This window comes from Amblyraja radiata, chromosome 18 (assembly GCF_010909765.2).
Source record: "Amblyraja radiata isolate CabotCenter1 chromosome 18, sAmbRad1.1.pri, whole genome shotgun sequence".
Lineage (NCBI taxonomy): Eukaryota > Metazoa > Chordata > Chondrichthyes > Rajiformes > Rajidae > Amblyraja > Amblyraja radiata.
This window is the reverse complement of record NC_045973.1, coordinates 7,591,659-7,609,730: the sequence shown is the minus strand read 5'-3', so window position 1 is coordinate 7,609,730 and position 18,072 is coordinate 7,591,659. Positions and strand designations below refer to the sequence as shown.

General features: G+C 40.2%; 1 protein-coding gene across 1 annotated transcript in view; it reads left to right on the top strand.

The window, feature by feature from the left end:
* The window catches only part of lrig1 (leucine rich repeats and immunoglobulin like domains 1), a 59,797-nt gene that overhangs the window by 26,618 nt on the left and 15,107 nt on the right, over nt 1-18,072 (top strand). Inside the window, exons 3-9 of the mRNA XM_033036666.1 lie at nt 1,264-1,338; nt 3,698-3,835; nt 4,883-5,026; nt 6,639-6,782; nt 7,532-7,675; nt 9,562-9,705; nt 17,795-17,875. Of these exons, the coding sequence (XP_032892557.1) occupies nt 1,264-1,338; nt 3,698-3,835; nt 4,883-5,026; nt 6,639-6,782; nt 7,532-7,675; nt 9,562-9,705; nt 17,795-17,875 (870 nt within the window). The remainder of the gene's footprint in view (nt 1-1,263; nt 1,339-3,697; nt 3,836-4,882; nt 5,027-6,638; nt 6,783-7,531; nt 7,676-9,561; nt 9,706-17,794; nt 17,876-18,072) is intronic.

The window sequence follows — 18,072 nt, the reverse complement described above, 5'->3', positions numbered from 1 at the left end:
TTTAAAGGAAAGTGTTGAGCATTGATTGATTTTGAATATTTTTTGCTTTTTTCTTACATCAATTCTTTTGATTTCATGTAACAAATTTTAGTGCTGGAGAAAACGTAATCTTTCTTACAACTGAAATAATGTAATTTAAAAATATTTATGTGGTTTCCATTTAACAGAATAATTAATTGACAAACTTAAGCAAGAGAAATAGGAAGCAGTCTAAATTTACCTACATTTTTTGAATCTGCATTCACCATGCATTTATGCCAGCCTTTACATTTTTAGAATATTTTACTTTGGGGGAGGGGGTGGTGCTCAACGAGCTGGTTAACATTTAGTAGGATTGTTAGTATTTTCCCTAATTATCTCTGCTCGGGTATTGGTTCAGGATAGTAAGTAAATTGACAGACTGGTACAATTCTAATTTTATTCAATTGATGATTAATTGTCACCAGTTGACTTTTAAAATCTACTGAAAATTAATAATTTGTCATCCTATGCTTGAAAGAGAGAACCATTCATCACGTTGGTATATTGGAACTGGTAACTGAAGATGTATAATCTTAATATCCTTAAATCCTGAAGTGGATTGAGTTTTAATTTTCTTCAATCTGTTTATTTTTGCCCCCGGGACATTCTTCACCTCAGGAAAATTTTTACTTAGCCATCTTAATGTTAAGCTTTGTAGGTAACATTCACACAATCTTTACCTTCCATAAATAGACTCCAGTACTCTTATTTTTATGTTTCCCCCTCTCTTGCTCAATCTCTCTTTCTCTTGCTCGCTAGTGCTACATTCTTCCATGTGTATTTTTACTGAAAATATGTTTTCTGTCCTCTATTTACTAGATCTAATAAACTAATTTTCACATTGACAGTTTATTTTAAAAATGTAACTTTTAAATTAAAACTGTTTTAGTAAAGTCACTATTTACAAGTAGAAAGCTATATCAACTCGACATCAGATACTGGGATTCTAAGTATATTTGTAGTTTTGAAATAGTTTACACATTAAAATTTGCAGAAGACCTGTTGTATATGGAGTAATAAAAGGATCAGTTTGTAATCTTGTTGAAGAATAATTGCACAAGAGATGAAGCTAAATTCTGTTTCTGGCAAATTACACGTTGCTTTTTGCCCTTGCTCCTTCCGTGCATGTGTGTGTACATATGCGCATGCGCACGCACTGTATAATGAGGTAGCATTTGTAGTGAGATGTATAAAGTAGAGAATATAATTATACTTTAATTATGCATTTATTAACCTTTGCAGGCGGCTTGATCATAATGAGTTGACTGCGATCCCCGAGATGGAACTTGCTTCAGCCCACCTGGTCCATCTATATCTGTAAGTTATCTTACGTTGAACTGAGTTAGTTATGTTCTAACATTACTGAACTTTTCAGTTATTCATTGCATTATTTCACTTGAAGCTGTCAGTAATTGAAAATTTAAAAAATGCAATTGCTGGTAATTAGAAAGAAAATGCTGCAAACACTGCAGACCAAACAGCATTATGGACTGAGAAAGCAGGGCAACTTTTCAAGATGAAAATCCTTTACCAGAACCATGGCAGGTCGAAATTCCTTCCAATTAGCCTTTGTGTGCGGCACATTGTCACAATGGTAGAGTTGCTGCCTTACAGCGCTTGCAGCGTTGGAGATCCGAGTTCGATCCCGACTGGTTCAAACTGAAGATAGACACAAAAAGCTGGAGTAGTGCAGTGGGAAGCAGCATTTTTGAAGAGAAGGAATGGGCGACGTTTTGGGTCAAGACTCTCATTCAGTCTGAAGAAGGGTCTCGACCCGCAAAGTCACTTTTTTTTTCCATCATTGGTGCTTCCTGGCCTGCTGAATATTTGAATGATCTTTGTTTCATTCTGCTATTTTGTAAATTAATTTGAATTATAGGATGTACAGTCTTTTCAACAGGAAATTAAATTCAGTTTCATTTTAAGTGAGCTTTTTTTATACTGATTCATTTTGTGCATGATTAATACTAATGTTTTCATTCTTACCTGCATTTTTAAAAAAATCATTAGCTAGTCTAGAAGATGGATAGCTTTCCAGATTAGATAGAATTTTGGACCAGATCAAATTCTGAATCAAGCTAGAGTCCCAGAATAACTTTGTAAATCCCATGTTGGGGCAGACCAAACATTGCCCATGAGGAAACTAAGCCGCCATTCCAGCCACATTCGTATTCATATTTCATTATGATTCTGCAGCAGTTTGGCCCATTGAGGCTATGCAAACTCTCGGAACAATCTCTTCAATTCCATTCCATAACCTTGTTTCACTGTAGCTCATTCTCATTCATAGCAAAATCCTGATTTTCTCCATGTCATGGATTTTCCTTCATTCCGAGTTGCAATCGGGCTCCCACCAATAGGAGTACAATCTCCATGTATGAGCTTTATTTTTGGGATGAGCAGAGTTCAGAAGTTTGCAAAACTTCTTATTGCATCTCATTCAAGATCCCTTACCATTTCTTGATATAATAAGGCAAACATTTCAATTTTATCTGGTTTGCATACCTCCACTTTCTTTCAAAACACTCAGCCTGGCCTGTGGTGACGCAGCCAACATTCTTGGTGTTCACTCAAATAAAGTATGGGCCTTTTTAAAAGTCAATAAATTCAATGTCTTATTAAATTTGGTTTCCAGGCGAAGGGATTATTTTTTTGACAGCTGTCTTACTGTTCTAAGTATTTATTTGAGTGGATATTCTGTTTTTACAGAGTGCAGCAGTCAATACTATTACTTTGCCAGTGTGTGTGCGTTGATATTTTATTAGACCTGTCATTAAAAATCCTTTGCAGGCAGCATTATTGAATTATGCTAAATCTTTCAAGTGGAACAGTCGGAATCAAAGCAATTGACCTGCCCTTGAATGGAGTATATTGATTTTAAAATAAATTGTGACATAAGTGTGATCAGTATGTTTGATCTGAGCCTGTAGACATTCCCCAACAAGAAATATGCTCCAGTCAAAGTTCAATACAACACATATAATCACCTCAGATGTGATTGAGATCCGTTCATCTAAATGAATTGCACTTCTAACAATTTCATTTATATCCTGAATTAATTATATTTATTTGAAAGGAAGTCGTTGACTTTTCAATGAATTTAACATTTCTCCAAATTTCCCAATGAGAAACTTTCCATGTAGTTTGATTTTGCGTTTTGTGCGTTTTTTAACGTATTCGTTTATGATTGTTGGTATTGCTTGCGATGAATCAGATGGCTGACTGTTTTCTCGCGTGGGCCTACTGGAAGTCACAAATTCCTTCCTCAGTCAATAGAGATGTGAATTTAAACCTTTTTTATAAATATAATCAAAAAGTTAGATGGGTGGGTCATGATTTTCTTTGACCCTCCTTATCCTTGTCTACAGGCATGCTGATTGCAAATTCTTGTTTAGGAGTGAAAATGGCCTGTGTAACATCGAGTTGGCCGTTACACTCCCCGACTACTATGTCGGCTTGATGGAGCTAGATCTTGGTCCAGTGTTAAAATGGTCCCGGATAATTAAAGACTGGGCTCTGCTATATGGACATTGGTGTGCACATGTTTATTCGTACACATGGATGCACACAAGTGTTCTTGTCCACTTTTGTCTTCCTGTCTCTCCACCCCCCCCATCCTCATCCTAATCACCAGTATCTTGAGTGATTTTTTTCACTTTTTTTTTTCCTTTCACAGACATCACAACAAAATCCGCACCATTGAGGCAAATCATTTGAAGCTTTATGAGTCCCTAGAAACATTGGACCTATCCTACAATGAAATAACTGAAATCCGAAATAATTGTTTTCCACAGCATCTCAAACTTAAAGACTTGTAAGTATTGTATTCTATGTTTAAAACAAACTCAAGGGTTAAGAGAGCAGTTTCTGTTTCATCTGTTAAGAAACAAAATCAATGGTGCAGTTTAATTCCTTGTTTACATTTCAATGACCAGTCTGCTTTTGAAAGTAGGTTGGCACTCTGTTCTGTCTCAGTTAAAACCACAGATTTGAGTTGGTGTGAAATGTATTTATTTTGTAGACCTGAGATTTATAGCACAGAAAGGGCATCGCACCTATGTGCGGTCAAGAGAAGGGTGATTGGACTGTTTCTGTAATTTGACGGCCTGTAGATTTGTAAACCTAGCCACTTGAATGACTTTTCTGATGTTTTATAAATGTGGTAAGCAATATAATAATTGGATAATCCCTTGAGGAAATGTTAAAATATAAATATTAAGTAGGGCACTAAAGATAATTCTCACTTTCAACAAGTACCGTGCAAATTATTACATCCAATTGAGAAGACATCCAGGCCACTCCTCAATGTCTCACCTAGAAGGAGCTATTCCCAACACTACAGTACTCAGAATTATACTGTAGTATGAATCCAAATGTATTTGGTGCTAGAGTGGGCATTCAACCTGCAGTTTAAAATGTATTGGTTTTTAATATAATTAAGATTTGCTGGAAAGATAAATATGTGAAGCAGTGGGAGAAACAGGAACTTTAGAAGAGAGGAGAGCAGTTTCTTCTCTGTATAGTCAGCAAGTCTATGATGCACCCTCTGTGCTTTAAACCTTTTTGGTTTGTTAGATTGTTTGTTAGAAACAAAATTGTCTGAAGATAACATTTGGCAATCTGACATTTATTTCATAATAACAATGATTCACTAGCTCTTTGTTTAAAAAAAAGAAACATCCTTTGTTAAATACAATTTTATTTTTTTTGTTCACAGATGTGATTCTAATTGATTTTGTTGTAGAATAAAACAGCATAAAATATGACACTAAAATAAATGTTCTCTACTATGGTTTATATCTGTATAATCTCTCTGTTTCTGGTGGGGCTGATTGTAATCTGCAAATCTACATTCTTGTAGATATCTGGGTAATAATCGAATAAATATTGTGGAACCTGGCACATTTGATAATTTGTCGAGCACCTTACAAGTTCTTCGGCTAAGCAAAAATCGAATTTCGCACCTGCCTGTCAAGGTCTTCAAGCTACCACATTTGGTTCAACTGTGAGTACTTTTTCAAGAACTTTTTTAATTAGTAATTTGCCTGGGATTGTTGCACAGGTTGCCTAATTAAGGGTGTAATTCTTCACTCTTCCAGTGCATAATATGCCAGTATAGTTTGCCAAAGATACAGTACGGAACATATCCCAGAACTTGCTTACATATCCCAGAATTTGTGGCTAGCAGCAAAGCAGTGACACATTTACACAATGAACTTCAGTCTGAAGAAGGGTCTCGACCCGAAACGTCACCTATTCCTTCGCTCCATAGATGCTGCCTCACCCGCTGAGTTTCTCCAGCATTTTTGCCTACATTTGACGCAATGAATGTTAGTGAAAAACAGAATAATTGAATTTTTTAGTTTAAATATTTGCCCAGTGTTTGTCTATTTGTTGTGCTGTAGGAAGGTCATTCCAGTTGGATTATTTAATATTCCTTATAAATGGAATCATTTTATTATGTCAATTTGCTTTCTTTGATGCGTGCAGCAAAATAACTAATCAGCATAAAATTTTACTAAAACACTATTTGGCAAGATTTTACTGGCATGATGCAGAAACGTCAAAACTGAGTTCCACCCTTTGTGATCAACTATTTTGATGGTTACTGAATTTTATTCTTTCATAACATTAATTATTTAATTTTAAGTATTAGTGTGGTATCAAATGCAGAAACCGTTTAAATATAATGTTAATAAGCTACATAGATCGTGAGTCACATGCTTCGACATACAGCTTTTACAAGTGTATGAATCTATTGAGTCACTGGATAACTCACAAATACATTTTATTGGGGAGTTGTGCTTGTCAACTTGATACCATTTACAGTTTTAACATATCTGCACCCAAATAGTTTCATAGGCGGTTGGATTAAAGTATTTTGACTAATCTAATAGCATATGGGTGTTATTTAAGCAGTTTATTTTCCCACGAAAAGATAATGAAATAATGCAGTGTAGGTTTTCGGTCCTTATTCCAAATGCAAATGGTGTAGGTACGTTTTCTAAATGAATTGTCATAGCTGTGTTGTCTTACTATCATTGATGGGAATACAAATGAGATTTCAAGTGAATATGAATTTTGAGTTTTACTATTTTTTCTCTCCTGTTTTTGCTCATCAATTTGTAAAACACAAACGTTAAAATGTTAATCTATTTTTCTGGAATTAATACACTAATTTTAGTAATGATCACAGTATGGTGCATGGATGTTTTGTCATGACAGATGAAAATTAGAACTGAAGGGGACCTTTTTGGAATTTTGGGCAAAATAAAGATAAATATTCTGTTGGACATTTTCATGGAAACTGAACATTGTAGTGTGGCATAAACATTTGTGTCAGATCTTATTGGTCAGTTTACTTGTTTGAAAATGCCATCCAGGGAATCAAATTTCAAGACTTTGAGCATTTTGATCAATGACACAGGTGAAGGACAAAGATTATTTGTTCTTTTAAGTCTGTGCAGCCTTGATAATTAAACTCTGAAGAGACACTGAAGAAGATAATGCCTCTTTTGAAAATTGATCAGTTACTTTGGGAGCTGCCAGTCTCTTCAAAGTAGAGCAGCGGCCAGTGGAAGCAGGTTTAAACTGAGATTTTGTGTATCATGTTCCAGTGAACTGAACCGGAACAAGATACATCTCATCGATGGGCTAACATTTCATGGACTAGACAGCTTGGAAGTCCTTAAGCTGCAGCGGAATAACATCAGCAAGCTCATGGATGGAGCCTTTTGGGGTCTTGCCAAGATGCAAGTTCTGTAAGTCACTTTTAAGGAATAATGTCACAGTTGATTAGATAGATAACATTGACTGGAGCGGTTCAAGAAGGCAGCTCGCCACTACCACCTCAAGGACAATTGGGGATGGGCAATAAATACTGGCTGTGCCAGTAACCCAAACCTCAAAAATAATTCAAAAGCTTAAGGCTATTTAGGAATACAGTTATATTATGAGAGTGTACATTATCTCTCCATTCATCCCTTTTCCTCATCCTCGTGTGCACCTGCATATGAATAAATGTGTTATTGTTATCAAAGTGTGGTGATCAGTCTAAGAAGTAGATTGTCATTCTTGAGGATAGATAAATGTTCATATACTGTCCTTATATTTATGTCAGAGAGCATCTGACGGATACTGTGAATACCTCAAGTTTAATTTACCGTTAATATCAAATGCTTCAATGTCATAGTGGTAATAAAAGCCCCAGTTCTTGGACCTTTCTGAGTTGATGCAGGGCAAAATGGGAGCTGTTTGTAGATTGTAATTGAACCGCGGTTATGTTGAAGATGGGCACTAGGCTTTAGGCCATATCATCTCGTGTTGCTCATTTTAATTTTTCAAATATGCACTGTATTCGGTTTTTTAGTCACCAGTCTCAAATGTTGAAATACGATTGACCTTTTAGAATTTCCTTCAAAACAAACTAACACATTTTACGTTTTAAAAATGTTGTTTGTGCTACCATACCTGGTAGAAGATAATTTAACACATCTTGAATCGTTTCTAGGCATTTGGATAACAACATCTTGAATGAAGTGACAAGTGGCTGGCTTTATGGACTGTCTTCCCTGCAGCAGCTTTTCTTGAGCTACAACAGCATCTCTCGAATAAACCCTGATGCTTGGGGATTCTGCCAGAAGCTAGTAGAACTGTAAGTTGTATGAGGCACTTGTTTTTAACATGCCTGTTTTGTCATATTGGTCCACATTACAAAATGTAATTGATTTAGTCTAGTTCATTATAGTGGGTGGTCCTGAGAACATCCAAGGTCTGTTTTAGTTTAGTTTAGAGAAGCAGTTCCAAAACAGGGCCTTTGGCCCACCGAGTCTATGCCAACCATTGATCACCTGTTCACACTAGTTCTATGTTATCCCACTTTTGCATACTTACACACTAGAGGCATTTACAGAAGCTAATTAACCTACAAACCTGCATGTTTTTGCAATGTAAGAGGAAACCGGAGCACCTAGAGAAAACCCATGTGGTCACAGGGAGAACGTGCAAACAGATAACACCTGTAACTGAACATAATGTGTCATAAACTTTTGTGGCAGATCTTATTGGTCAGTTTACTATTTAGTTTAGAGATACAGTGTGAAAACAGGCCCTTCGGCCCAGCGAGTCCACGCCGACCAGCAATTTCCGCACATTAACACTATCCTACACACACTTACAATTTACAATTATACCAAGCCAATTAACCTACAAACCTGTACGTCCTTGGAGTGTGGGAGGAAACCGGCAATCCCAGAGAAAACCAACGCAGGTCACAGTGAGATATCTGTACAGACAAGCATGGTTCCTAATCCCTAGTCACGATCGAACCTGGGTCTCTGCCGCTGTAAGGTAGCAACTCTGCCTTTGAAAATTTCGTGCTGAGAATTAAATGCTGGCCTACAGCCATGATCGAACCTGGGCGTCTGACATTGTTTGGTTGATCTTGGTAAGACTGATGTAAAGGGCCCGTCCCACTGACGTGACGTTTGAGCGACTGTCTTCGACCTTCAAGCTCGAGGGGACGCCTGAAAAACCTCGAACTGGATCGACCGTCAGCGATGAAACCGCGAGCCGGATCCACACGCACGCACGCACGCCACACACACACACACACACGCACGCACGCCACACACGCACACACACAACCCCACCCCCACACACACCACCCCACCACACACACTCACCACCCCACACACCCACCACCCCACCCACACACCCACCCCCACACACACCACCCCACCCGCCAACACCACCCCAACCCCACACACACCACACCACCCCCCACACACACCACCCACCCCCACACACACCACCCCACCCCCACACACACCACACCACCCCCACGCACACACCCGCACACACCACCCCCACACACACACACCACCCCCACACACACACCACCCCCACAAACACCCCCACACACACCACACAACGCAAAGGCGGGGGCCAGGGAAAGCGGGGGAGCGCTCTGAAATTCACACCCGCGATGAACAGGAAGGTAAAAGACGGCTGGCACAGTTCGGTAAGTCCTTTGGGAGGGGGTAGAGAGGGGGGGTGTTTAATAAAGTTTATACATTTAATAAAGACTAAACCCACGAGTAAAATAATATCAAATTTTTTTTTCCATGTCGGACATTTTTTACTCGCGGGCATTTTTCAGCATGTTGAAAAATACGCCACAACCTAGCTGAGGCCTTGAGTACATAAAGGAGAGTTACAAAGACCTCCTAGGACCTCGTGTCGACCAGGCTGCGAGTATGAGTTGAGGGCAAACTCGTCTGAACTCGCGAATTAGGTCGCCGCAGTGGGACAGTCCCTTTAGAATGCCAAATTATCTTCAGCCTCTGCAATCTGAGGAGCTCCTGATAGTGAAAGCTGTGATGGTCCTCAACTGGGAATGCGTAAATGATAACTGCAATAAGACCTATTCCTTAGCTCTTTAGATGCTGCCTCACCCGCTGAGTTTCTCCAGCAATGGGCTCAGTGATTTTTTTTTTTTTCCCCCCCCCAGTTTCCAAGTCTCTTTTCATTTTTTCTCAGGAATCTTTCACACAACAATCTAATGAGATTGGATGAAGGAAACTTAGCGGGACTGAGTGGACTGCAGATTCTGCGCCTAAGCCACAACTCAATAAATCATATTGCAGATGGAGCTTTTAAAGGATTAAGAAATCTACAAGTATTGTGAGTACTAAAATCAGTTGTACTGTGAGATATAAACAAAATTGATTTCACTGTGTATTATCCATGGTATAGTTTGCAGCATACTTTGACAACTATTATATGTACCAGTGCTGTGTTCTGGAGTTGAGTGCATTTGTAAATATAGGAATTGAGTCTTGGTAAATAACACTGCCTAAAATCAGTGCTGAAATGTGCCAATACTGCTTACCTACCTATGTCTGGATACTGTAATCATGCTAGCTAAATGCAGCTTGAGCATTTGGGCCCTGAGCGGTATCACGACATGGGCGCAGCCGAATTGGGCCATGTGAATGTGCCGGAACAGGGTTTATTCATTAAAATTTCCTAAACAAAAATAAAACCTCGACAAATGCAAAGTTATAAACTCAGCTCTATCTGTCAGAGATGTCAATGTTTCTAACATTCAGAAGCTCTAAAGTAAACCATTAAAGTAAAAATAAAATTAACAACAGTTTAAGATAATTAAAGGTAGTACGATTAGCACATAACTTTTAAACCAAATGGTAACGTCTTACGCTTGCCTCTTCTTGCAGCTATAAAATGTCCTTTCTTGGCGCAGCATCTGAGAGCAGATTCTCTGTGTAACTACCAGGGAATGAGCTCTGGGGGAATTCAGCTGCAGAGATCAGCCTGGAAATTACAAGTGGAATTCGGCCAGTGCATTCTTATGGGAGGCCTGAACTTGGCTGCACTTAAACTGAGAAATGCTGGCAGTTCTACGTAGAACTGTCAAACAATCTTAGATCAAACATTCAACTGAGCATTAATCTAGCTGTCTAGTTTGGTGTAATGATTCTTTAGCCTGACTTTTGAAAGGCGGGTTTGTCTGACTGAAATAAATTTCTGCCCTCAACTGTGGCCACAAAAACAAATGAACCCCTTTACTGGTTGTGGGATTTGCTATGTAAATAATTGTCTGCCACGTTTCCATACACAATAACAATGGAGTGAATTGACTAACCAATGGTAATAGCCATATTATAGTGAAAGGTGGCTGGATTAGCCTGCTAGCTGCTGAGCTGGGCGTTTGCTGACAGCCTATTCATTGAGTCCTGTCACAGTCCTGTTACTGAGAGAGAAGCTTCCATTGCTCTCCTTGGTGTAACAAGCCTGGCTGCTGGCCATTCACTGGGCTAGGCCATTCACTGATCCAGCTCTGCTGAGATTTTGTGTGGTGCAATTTGACAGGTGACTGTTTAGAGCTCTTGAATTGACCGAGACCTAGTCTTTCTTGGGGTCTCTGTCTCTGAGAATACTTGGGGGGTCAATTTGGCAACATTTCTCATATAACTTTTAGCGCTCAAAATACCAGCCAACAAAGCAGAAGTGTTTGGATTAAATAATTAACTGAAGGCTGAAATTTCCCTCTCATTTCGGCGGGAATTTAAAACAATGTCTCACTATTCTCAGTCTCTTGCATCATTCCAGATAACTGACCAGGAAATCAACTGCATCATTTATATGGAGTGGAGGTGGCTATGATGCCATTCCACACCAAAGCGACAATGCATAAAGTTTCCATGTGATTTACCTGTGAAACATGGAAAGTGATTTCCAGTCCTTGTGTGATGTCCCACCCCGCTTGCCGTAGAATATGCAATGGCCTGGCAAAGTTTGTCAGACTCACATGGTTAACAAGTGGTGAACATCGTGGCCACAAGCTATTAGGAGATGACCCAGCCCACTGACCACAAAAAAATACTTTATCTCTAATGCACCACAAGGCATCCTGAGATTGCGTAAGTCACAGTGCAGATGCCAGTTTAAAAAAAAATCTAATGAGTAGTCTAAAAGCAAATGTCAAATTAACAATCAGTAAGTTCAATTTGGTGTCACAAATGTTTTCTTTTCATTTTTCCTTCTGATTGATCAGAACTGCCCATCAGTTCTATGCCAGTTCACAGAACAGTCCCTGATCCCCACAGAATAGTCATTGATCCGGCCCATAACCCAAAATCATCTGGCCCGCAGGCGTATTTTTTTTTTCCCCCCAATTCGTTTTCGCGACCTGGGAACTGCAGCCAGTCCCAGGGACACGAGCTGATCTGGGAACTGCAGCTCATCCCGGGGCACGCAGGTGACCTGGGCGCTACAGTCAGTCCCGGGGCAGGCGAGGCGACCTGGAACTGCAGAAAACTAATTGAAAAACACATTAAAACTAATGCGAAAAACAAGACCAAGTGTCACACTATGGTGACAGATGTGGCCCGCCATCCGCTCACAGACATGGGTCCTGGCCCCTATGCAGAACAAGGTTACCAACCACTGGTCCCGGGGAAGTCCACTCAATTGCAGGGAGAGCGTGCAAACTGCACACAACACCAGAGGTCAGGCTTGACCCCAGATCACTGGAGATGTGATGCAACTGCTCGATTCCTGCCACATCACTGTGCAGAATAATTAGTTAACTGACTTTTAGTTCTTGCAGAGACTGAGTTAATGTGAACAAAACAAACAGCTGCAGGAACTTGGCAGGTCAAGCTGCATCTGTGAAGATGAGGCATGGTCGACGTTGAATCGGAATGTAATTTCAACCATCCCTCAACCTCCACAGATGCCTCTGACGCACTGAGTTCAAACAGCTGTTTGTATATTGCTCCAGATACAGCATCTGTAGTCTCTTGTGACTCCTGATTTAATATGGTCCTGCTTTGCTACACCTCTACAAGCATGGAGGTGTCATCCTTTGCATTGTCCTTTTGGATAACTAAATGAGGTGTCAGTTTTGGCTAGGTAATTAAACTCTCAGTTCAATATCAGCTAGTTGCAAATTCGTTTAGAGATTTGAGCACACAGTTCTGGCTGAGGTTCTTGTGTAGTATAGAGTGCTGCTGGGGACAGGTTGAACCTCAGCAGGTAGTGACACTTGGTGCCCACGTGCCTTGGCTCGATGCTCCGCCTGATGCAGCCTCACACGAAGGTGGCCATCAGGGCGAGAACGACGTTGGGCACGCTTTTACCACCATTGTCTGCCGACTTGTGCATTGTGGCCCATCCATCTTCGACCCCCAGATGAAGAGGAAGACGGCCCAGGTGATCCCGTGGCGTAGCAGGGAGGGACAGACCACACTTGCGCTAAGTACAGCAGCCCCGAGAGCACCTCACACCTGATGACCAAATTTTCCCCCATTATAGAGAGGGAGCGCTGCTTCCACAGGTCCAGTTTCTGCAGTTGTACAGGGTCTTGGTGAGACCACACCTGGAGTATTGCGTACAGTTTTGGTCTCCTAATCTGAGGAAAGACATTCTTGCCATAGAGGGAGTACAGAAAAGGTTCACCAGACTGATTCCTGGGATGTCAGGACTTTCATATGAAGAAAGACGGGATAGACTCGGCTTGTACTCGCTAGAATTTAGAAGATTGAGGGGGGATCTTATAGAAACTTACAAAATTCTTAAGGGGTTGGACAGGCTCGATGCAGGAAGATTGTTCCTGATGTTGGGGAAGTCCAGAACAAGGGGTCACAGTTTAAGGATAAGGGGGAAATCTTTTAGGACCGAGATGAGGAGAACATTTTTCACACAGAGAGTGGTGAATCTCTGGAATTCTCTGCCACAGAAGTTAGTTGAGGCCAGTTCATTGGCTATATTTGAAAGGGAGTTAGATGTGGCTAAAGGGATCAGGGGGTATAGAGAGAAGGCAGGTACAGGATACTGAGTTGGATGATCAGCCATGATCATATTGAATGGCGGTGCAGGCTCGAACGGCCGAATGGCCTACTCCTGCACCTTGGCTATCCACTCCAGCCAATTCATGTCACACAGTTCAGTCCTCGCCATGCAATGTGCCAGTCAGCTGGACATTGCCGCACCATCTGTCGTTCACCTTTGACCACAAGTCCATCAGGTAGTGGTCAGCACGGAACATCCTGCAGGCACTGCAGGGAAATGACTCCATGGATCCTGTAGCGTAGTTCCCAGAGCAGACTGCCCAGCTTGTCTGGTGAAATGCCTCAACGCCAGAACTCACCAACAAGCACCAAGACCTGGCGTGGCTGGTGGTGTGGGGAGAGAACTCCCAGTCAGATCCTTCCTGTACCATCGAACCTCTCTACCAGTGCACACTGCCCTCGGGATGGCTGCCATGGAGAGGGGACGGTTACTCACCTCTTCGCAGAGCATGGATTTGCTAAGAGAGTGGAGAGGTTTGCAAGGGTCCCTGTCACGATTTATTCCGAACAGCTGTCACAGAGGAGTCTGTAATTAACGGACTGTTCCCAGGGACGCATTCAGATCGACATAGAGTGCTGCTGGAAGGCCATCCACTCGGTGAAAGGCGCTCTTTGGTCTGCCCAAGCTTTGTTGACCTCCCAGCAGAGCATGGGTGGGAGGTACAATTGTGTTGGGTAAAGTATATTGTATGTATGTATAGCCTCTGAGAATGTCAGATGGTTTTCTGCACGGATCATGTATTGAATATATTTAATTTCTCGAATAAGGTCTATTTTGAAATTTAAAAAAATATAGAGTGCTGCTGTGTTGCTGGATGAGATTTTAAATCAGGGTCCTGCCTGGCACTTTAGATATAAAATAACAATATTCTCCAAAGAGCAGAGTTTTGATGTTTTGGCCATTCATTATCACTAATAGATCCTCATGATTGACAATAGCTCCAGTTCTGTATGTTCTGAACTGTCGAAGATTTATGTGAATGCCATTTCAGATTGACCACCCATGAGCAGGGATTCCCACATTTCTGTGAGGATATTGTACTCCCCCCCCCCCCCCCCAAAAAAAAAGCTTGGACCTTTTTTCCCCCTTGAAGGTGAATGAGTGGCCTGCTCAGTGCAATTACAACCCAATGCCGGAAATGTAGGCCTGTCAGTAGATGTTGATAGTTTCTCTTGTTCCGCCAGAGGAGAATTTTGTGGAGGCGATATTGGTGGCAACTCCCCAGTGCAAGTGTTTGCCATAGTCCTTGCCTCAGATACATGCAGGAAGGCTGCTGGTAGACTGTGCTGGATTTATGTACTTAACTTGGACGAGTACATGACAAATAGTGCTGTTGGAGGCCAGTGTGCTTAAATACCTGCTGAGCAATCCAAGGATGTTGCTGCTAACACCAACATCCCAACTTCACACACTGGCCTAACCTGAAATCGGATCAGATTCTGGTGATTTTATTGCTATAAGGCTATATGTGATATGTGGAAAATAAGTTTCCATTTTCTTATGGTGACAGCATCTCAATAAGGACATTATTGGCTGTCAAGCGCTATGGGATGTTCTGAAGTCATGTATTTATGTTTTTGGGAGAGTGAACAAAAAAGGAAGATAATAAGTGAACCATAATTCTGAATTTATTTTGGAGATTCAAATGCGAGAATTCAAATGTTCATGCAACCTCCCAGGTCCTGTTGTTTCTCACACTAGATCCTGAATGGTGCTTTAATAGGAAGCCATCCATGGGAATTTGGCAGGGGATGGTATAGCAGTGTCTCATTGTACTACTTCAAGAGCATCTTAACAAATTGAGAACAAATAGCTGCAATAAAAGATGTTTCCTTTAGAAACAGGGTTCAAGTTACTTTATTGTGTAAATGTTATTTCCAATGTGCTAATTTCAATCCTGAAATACAAAACGTAATTTACATAGAGGTCCGGAAATGCATGGGAACACATGTAAAAGTGTGAAAGTACTGAGTGTCTTAAACTAACTGTACTACCATATACTTGTGTTTAGTCTCAGAGATCTACCATGATTTGGAAACATTAACAGACAATAAAATTGCATAGTCTGGCATTCTCTAGACTTCTTATTATGTAAGACAAAAGTGGTTTAGTTGTTGGTAGCTATTAACAAATAGATTTTGAAATCCTGTTTTAGTTTTTGGGCTGTTGCCAAATCTTCAGTCATGATTTTGTTGGAAGAAAGGCACTTATAAAGGATCTGTGCAGCCACCACCTTTTCTGTGCCAAAGACCCCTTTATGTTGAGCTGCTAGCTTGAAGATGTAAGACAGACGTTTACTTGATCTTTTCTGAAACCGTCTAGTTTTCAGTGCGGTTTTTGTTGGTATTTTGAATGACCAATTGGCAGAATGCTGAAGCTTTCTACTCTATGCGAAGAATTCTAATTAAATAAAGCAAGAGGCTCATAGGGGCTTGCACCTGGTGAAAGAGAAATGAGCATGCTTTAATTATGGTTCCATTGTTGCTGAGGATTGACGAGCTTTCAGAGAGTGTGAAACTGCTGAAATGCATAGCTATTCAAATAGAGGTCAAGCCTTGGGGCCTTCACACAGCAATGATTAACAAGCCAGCAGGCATTCAGGCCCAGCCAGCCAGAAAGAATAGGAAATTGCCAGTGAAGCCTGGAAGAAAAAGGAAGTAAATATAAAAAGAGCTGAAATCAAAGGTTTTGCTGGTTTGAGAGAGCCCTTTTTTCTTTCAATTCACCCTCCGTTCTTTTCAATTGGAAAAGCATGCAGTGTGTGCAGTATTGGCATTGTTTAGTATTCAGTGTTAAAGACAATTTAAAACTATATATTTAAAATAATAAAACCTGTTTGATGCAGGATCCAAATATGATTTTTAAACATGGGTGGAGTTGAGAGAAAGCTAGTTAAACTCTTGAGAGAACGGGTAAATACATGGCAGATACAATATAACGCATAAATGGTTCAACATTGGAAACGGGGAAGCAACGTTTATTAAATGGAGAAACGTTGATGTGTAATGGGATCTGGCTGTCCTTCTACACCTGTCATTAAAAAATAAATATGCCGGCTCAGCAAGCATTTTGAAAATCAAGAGGTTTTGAGTACAGGGAGTAAAGATGCCTTATAATTACACAGGGTCCTGGTGAGACCACACCTGGAGTTTTGTGTGCAGCTTTCGTTTCTTAATTGAGAAATTATAAACTTGCCACTCGGGGTGTGCAGCTGATGCTCACCAGATTGATTGCTGAGATTGCGGGACTGATGGATGAGGAGATTAGATCTATTAAACTTGTATTCAATGTGAGTCAAAAAAATGAGAAAAAAATCAAATTGAAACATACAAAGTTCAGAATTAAACAGGCTGGATACAGGAAGGATATTTCTCTAGGGGGATATGGGGAATGACGAGAGCTGGGGGTTATAGTTTTAGGATGTAAGGTTGAGAAGACGGGTGAAGTTGTAGAATTCTGCATCACAGAAAGCTGTGGAAGTCAAGTTGCTGAATATATTGCCCCAGGACACAAGATGTTCAAGTGAAGTGGGGAAAAAAGTGAACAAAGTAATCGAGGTAGGATCGATCATCATTTCATTGAATGGTGGAACAGTCTCAAAGAATTGAGTGGTCTAGTACTGTTCCTATTTTCTATCCTGTATTTCCAAAGTGAAATATTTTGGGGAGTAGCAGGATTCTTTATTATCAGGGATTAGTGCACGCAATAATGATAGGAGAGGTAACAAAGTCTCCTTAGGGGAGCAGAGGAACTAGCACATAGTTCCAGCGGTAGCAACTTTCTTTTGCGAACTGGGCTGTTGGTAGCGACTTACATTTGTGATATACTACAGGAATAAATTAATTCTTTAAAAAAAAGTCTAAGATAATAACTGAAAAGTAACACTATTCTCATTTTATTGATGGTTTTACAACAGATGGTGTTCACTGCTATTTATTCTCCCAACAAACAATTTGACATTTTCCCCAACTATGTTTTGGCATAGTTCTGTGTGGGAAATGAAATGAATTAATTAAAGCAGTTGTTGTAATAACAGACAGTTTGATGTCGAAAATAGTTCTGTGTTGAAATTCAAAAAGCTGGATGTATCACATATTTGGGTAGTGGATTTAACAGTGGTATTTAAATCCCAAGATGATAACCATCAATTTATAGAAAAAACATGATTCAAGGAATAGTGTTGTCTGGTATCAGAACAAAAATGATTAGCAGTTTTCTTTAAGAGAATTGGTTGGAGAAGATTAGCTTTTGATGCAGAATAACTTTAGACACAAGAAGTGATCCATCATTTTATAATGCAGTGAACTAAAGCGCCACCTTTCCTCTCCCTCTTTACCTTTCATAATGCAAATGAGCAAGACTGGAAAATTGATTGCATTTATTTTTTTCCCTATAGGGAAGTGGACAATAATGAAATCTCAGGGATAATAGAAGATACAAATGGGGCCTTTTCTGGCTTGGATAGTCTAAGCAAGCTGTGAGTATCTCATCTTTTGAAGTCAGCCAAACTGCATGCTTAAAAAGGTTATTTCCATACAGCCATTGTTTGTGTGCATGTGCTCTGAATAGGAAATTAGGGTCATCTTTATGCACGGATGTGATGAGCTGCAACCATTATTAATTCTGTTCATTTTATCTAATCATTTCAGTTATTTACACACTTTCTATGCCAAT